Source organism: Crinia signifera, chromosome 4 (assembly GCF_055691185.1).
Source record: "Crinia signifera chromosome 4, ASM5569118v1, whole genome shotgun sequence".
NCBI lineage: Eukaryota > Metazoa > Chordata > Amphibia > Anura > Myobatrachidae > Crinia > Crinia signifera.
In genome coordinates this window covers 94,421,405-94,427,563 of record NC_139220.1, presented here as the reverse complement: position 1 = coordinate 94,427,563, position 6,159 = coordinate 94,421,405, and the positions used below count along the sequence as shown (strand labels likewise).

Genomic DNA, 6,159 nt, shown 5'->3' with positions numbered 1-6,159 from the left:
TAGTACTGTTAGTAGTTTTATTTAACTAGTTGTGACCAATTTTATATTTTATATATTACCTTTAACATTTGAATAGAGAATAATAGTAAGTGTACACTGTGCGTTCATAGCTCCCAAAACAAAATATAGGAATACACATTTAAACAGTAATAAGATTTTAATTTAATAACAAGAGATATATGAAATTATAACTCTTTAATAAAATATATACCATTTTACACAATGACCCTTTCAAAGGGATGATAATATTGGAAACAAAAATGAACAGGGGATCAGTGGTTCATGTGTATCGGCAATAAAACAAATCAAATATTGCAAAACATGTTCTACAAAAACATAAACATCTGATTCATTTCATGCAGGAATTGTTCATATTTTTTTTTATTTCTGAAAGACTTGAAGATATACTTTAAAAATGGCTAGCGATTAAATGAATCACTGATGTAATCAATAAAAAGTATAGGTAGAACAAAAAAATATGAAATTAACCCTCTAGTAAATACTTTGTGCTACATTATCTCGTTTTGCCATTGTAAATCATACAATACGAAATTTGAATATAATGATGTGTTGAAATAACGATGTACTGTTGAGTGGAGGTGGCAGGATTGTTGCTAAGGCACATACCGATATATAGGTTTGATTGAACATGTCAGCCTGACCTATATTTTCTTTTTGTAGTAAAATATAAAAAAATGGTCCTTGTTAATAAAGGCATTGTACTAGAAACATACAAACAATTCACATATAGGTGGCTCCCATTGATGATGGGAATCCATTATACAAGGCATTGTAAGAGCCACCTATTGTTCTACCAGTTTTGTACCAGATATTGCTTATGTGTGACTCGGATATGGCACCTAATTATTCAGTACAGGTATTAAAAAAAGTCCGATCTTTGGTTAATTCGTGGACTGTGTTCTTTATGTACATTTTTACACCACCTTCTGTTTGAGTTTAAGGCACATGTAGATTTAAAGGTAAAATCTATACATTCCAAATGATAAATAAATGACTAGGCACAAACTGAAAAATAATACTACTTTTGGGCAGCATTGTTGTTGCCCCTTTTTGCCTACAGTGTCTTTCATTATCCACCTCTATTGTTTTCCTATGTGCAGCGCAGGCTATAAGGCACTTCTGAATTCAGGGTCTATTGAAAAGTTAAATCCACAGAGCGACCAGCACAGTCTCAGGCCTTTGTGCAAATGTGGGCATACATATTACCCATCAAGTACGTTCATATCCTTATGCTTACAATCGTCTCAAGAAAAGTGATACATGCTGTATCCAACAGGAGTAGCGTAGAGTCCTACAGGTGGGATGGGAAGCATCGGTCTGTGTAGCTGATAGGATGATCCATACAATGATGCAGTTGGGATAGGAGAATTCATGGGGAAGGGTAAACTAAAGCCATGGGGCAGGATGGGTTTTGCTGCCATTTTAAGCTTTTCTAGTTCAGCTTCCTGCAGTCTTTTGGCTTTAGCCCTCCGGTTCTGGAACCAAATTTTGACCTGGGTCTCTGTAAGGTTGAGTGAGCTGGAGAACTCAGCCCTTTCTGCTATGGAGAGGTATTGCTTTTGGCGAAATTTGCGCTCCAGAGCCAACAACTGCGATGTAGTGAATGGAGTTCTGGGCTTTCTGTTGGTCTTGTGCTTCCTCAGGGTACAGGTGGAAGGGCTGAGGTGTCCTGTAAAATACAGTCTGTTAGGAAGGTGTATCTATTGCACACAGAACGTGGAATCACATTATACAAATACTGTAAATCTCAGCAGCTCAATAAACTAGAATTACTATTTATTTTAATTCAAGACAAGATTTTGAACATATAAAATACCAATGAGATTGCTTAATGTTCTGCCCTGATTAATGATGTTTTTTTTTAATAAAGGTTAATTATTATTGCATTATATTTTGTATGTTGTAAAACTTCAAAGGTTAGTGCTGACATACTATTCTGCACACAGAGGCATTTATAGCAATGATATACAACACGAGAATGCCAAGCGAGCTGGTTAGTGTGTACACTAAATCCAATGCCTTTTATTAGGCAAACACAAACAAAACAGTTATTTATCATGTGTGTGTGTGTTTGTTTGTTTGTTTGTTTGTTTGTGTGTATGTATGTATGTATGTATGTGTCTGTGTGTGTGTGTGTGTATATATATATATATATATATATATATATATATATATATATATGTGTGTGTGTATATACACACACACACACACACACACACACACACACACATACATACACACATATTTATTTACACGAGAAGGGCAATCAGCCTTTATAACGTACATTTTTTTATAACATAAATAGATTTAATTCCCTCCCAATGGGCTGCATGATTATATGACTTTTAACAAGTTTTTATTAAAAAAAGTTTACTAAAAGTGTATTAAAAAATATTTATTCATGAATCCTCAAAGAGTTAAACACAATATAAAATCAAATGTCAATTTTAAAGAATGGAAGGTTATGATTGTACTAGTATATTCTTCCTCTGATGTAGGAAATAGGATACCAGTGTAATAAAACTATATGTTTCCCCTCAATCTCAACATAAAAATGTAACATATTTATTGCAACTATTTTTTATTAAACATTACTTTAGCACCGTTGTACACTGTCTTGGTGTTTTCATTTTATGAGATATGTGAGTTCTTTATTGCTTCTGAAATATGTAAAAGGAGCGACAATGCTATGAAACATGTTTTTTTTTTAAAGATACATTTTATATATATATATATATATATATATATATATATATATATATATATATATATATATATATATATATATCCCCTCGCCAATTGGGGATTCTTGTGATGGACTGTGTCATGAACAACGTCCAAGTTACGACCGAAACGTTGGTTATTTTGCAGTCGATTTGAGAAATAAAACAATTTATTGGAAAAGGAAATTGGTGAGTGTCCTGTCTCTGGATTTGACACAAAGCCCTTTTTGGACAAACACAGAAGCACCCCAGCGTTGTGAGTGCAAGTGATATATATATATATATATATATATATATATATATATATATATATATATATATATATATATATATGCTTTTTCAGAGTTCAATGTAGTTAATAACTATATTAATTACTGACTCATCGTGTCATATTAACTATTAAGGATTTAGATAAATTAATTTTGCATTAGTAATTTGGGCTCTACTATTTATACCACACAGGAATGAATTAACAGTATGAAAAGTTTTTTTTGTACTTTGTGACAGCTTTTAAATGTAATCACATTCCATGGTGATTTAGTCTAATCTGTTCTTAAAGCGCTATTAGTAACCTGCTTTTATTTAATCACTTTTAATTCTCTTCTCCAGTTTATTCCATCAACTTAATCTCAATTAGAAATTGTGTAGTATCATTAACAGTTATATGTGTGGATTATCTAGAAGTCTGTCGGTTCCTGTAAATAAACATTTAAAGTCATTATTGTTTTATAACTATAAATTAACTTTTAACCTCCATACAAAAGCAATATATAGCTGATGGAGCAGGGGGATATTTACAATAATAGTTATGCAAAATCATACAGACACTGTCAGTAAGATTGCACCATCGATAATCCTCATTTGTGTAAGTATTTGTTTTACGTGTTGGGATGCCTGACTGTATAGTTACAGACTTTTCTATATATATATATATATATATATATATATATATATATATATATATATATATATATATATATATATGTATGTATGTATGTTTGTGTGTGTGTTGGGGGGTTTCATCGGAAGAAGTAGTACATAGGTTATTCCCAGTCCAACAGGCGTTGATGATACGAAGGAAGTGCTTTCTATGAATCAGGGATTCCTCGCTTGTTCCATTTAAACATTGGAGTGTGACACTCTCATCAGGACCCATTTCTTTGACTAGAGGTCCCACAGATTCCCCATTTCTCAGCCTGTCACGTTGAACAATCTGAATTATTGAGACGTGTAATCTCAAGAGACGCAGGTGCTTCACCTATGCTCTCCAGGTCCACACTTATCGAATGACCAACGCTCCTCTGTCCTTACACCTCTTGCACTGCGGTGCCCATGTGCCTGCAGGGAATTCAGTCCTGTCCTTTGCCACTAAATAATGCTTCTGACTCAAGTCCCATTCCATGCTGTGTATTGGATCGAGGGCCATACATTCTCTTTTTAGCAGCACATAAGTGCATAGAGCTTGGTTTAAAGTGACATGAATTCTGATGTCGTTCTAGAGCAGACTGAATATAACTTAATATTCCATGTATCCACAATCTCCCTAAACTTGAAAGGAAAATGATCTAAAAAGTGTTTACCTAAATGTCAGTAAAATATGAAGGTGATACAATGTATGTATTTGTTTTTTACTCACACACATAGATATACACAGACACATGAACATATGTATATGTAGATACATCGATATCTCTCGATCTATCGATCTATCTATCCATCTATCTATAGTTACATTTATTGCATATAAGGTTAATATGGAATGAATGCATACATCTGAAGAATACCTCTTTATATCTCTCTCCTCCTATTACACTGCACCATAAACGATCTCAACAATGCCTGTATTGTTTAAATAGTCAGCAAACACATGTATTGAAGTGCTCATCTGAAGATACCATGAAGATCTTAAACAAACATCCGGATCCCATGATTCTCATCTGCTATAATAGTGTGTGGCCTGACACCGAGTAAATGAATGTGTAACTACGAGCTGCATGGCTGCGGTAATAAACTCATGTCAGTGTTTTGGAGAGTCCCTCTCTTATGATATGACTCAGACCTATCTGTACTTAAGCAGCGGAAATGTGTCGGACATGTTGCCATTAAGGGAAAAAACATGAGCATTCCTGAATATATTCCCCAATATGTTCTGGTCTGGACATGAATCTCACTGCATACAGCGGATAATATTATGCATTTGAGGCTTTCACCTTTAAATGTCAGTATTACTATATCCTCTGCATTTGCATATAGTGCTGCAGTAGGCTATAGCGATGTACAAGTGATTATTTTCATATATACAGTACATCTAGTGCAATCTAGAGAGGGGTCATGAATCATGCACAAATAAGACAGATCCATACAATCCGTGAACGGGCAAGGGACACATTAGTAGCAAAACAGCTAGACTACGACTTAACACGTTCGCTGCCAGTGTGAGGAGAGAAGAGGGGGTAAGAATGCCCAACTCTAGTAGAAGGAGGATGGTTCGGAACACTGACGTGTATGTTGCTGCAATCACAATATGCACATAGAACACAATGAGCCCTGATAGGGGGGACTAATATGAGCTCATACAAAGCAGACAAGTGTAATTAACCAGATGAAAGAGTCTATAGGTAGACTGTAACCAGAGCCAGACAGTGCAGATACACATCGCTATAGCACCGGGCTGCACAGCATCTCTCAGCTTGTAACTTACTTGGTGGGGGGGAATAGCTGCCCCCTTCTTTTGCCCATGCTGCCCCATCTTCGGAATTTTCCGATTTCACAGACGAAGTTTCAAAGTTTTTGGTAAGCCCAGGGGGGCTGGGGCTTTCCCTGCTCCCGATCCCCAAGTGCAGGTGCCTGGAAGGGCCACTGGCTCCTGGGATTTCCAAGCCACGTAGATGGGACACCTCCTTAGGCATCCTCTTATCAGCCATGAGCGCTTCCACGCTGAACGGTAGGCTGGAAACCTTGATCTTGTGATCGTCAAGTGGGATGGGATGCACGCAGCCCTCTTCATCTGAGCTTAAATCCTCCTTTATTCTCCTTGGGGAAGACATGTTGGTTTTAGGGGAGCAGACGCAAGTCCCCTTTCCTGGCCCAGATCCCTTTGATGAGAGACGGATCTCCGATCTGTAGCTGCACTCAGCTCTCAGTCCCGGCACTCAGTCCCAGTACTCAGCCCCAGCAGCTCTCCGCAAGCACACACTGCAGTGAAACTCAATAAACCTTCTCATTCCTCCTTTGACAGCCAACAGGGAACGCCCGTGCCTGTGACGTGCCCAGCCTGCCTCCTGATTTGCTGAACCCCCCTCCTCCTTTATGGCACTGACTTTTTAGGACTGTTTTTGTTACAAAAAAGAGAGAAGGAGTTAATTACATAGGCTGCAAACTGTGCTGTGTTATTAGTGATACCTGTAGGGCTGTA

At 36.7% G+C, this 6,159-nt stretch overlaps 1 protein-coding gene across 1 annotated transcript; it reads right to left on the bottom strand.

Moving 5' to 3' along the window:
- Positions 1-220: 220 nt before the first annotated feature.
- MSX2 (msh homeobox 2) lies at positions 221-5,958 on the bottom strand. Its single transcript, XM_083179633.1, has 2 exons — positions 5,446-5,958; positions 221-1,690 (listed from the first exon to the last, which is right to left on the bottom strand). Exons 1-2 carry the CDS (start codon positions 5,789-5,791, stop codon positions 1,266-1,268), a joined length of 771 nt encoding a protein of 256 aa, XP_083035759.1. The 5' UTR covers positions 5,792-5,958; the 3' UTR covers positions 221-1,265.
- Between the last annotated feature and the right edge of the window lie 201 nt (positions 5,959-6,159).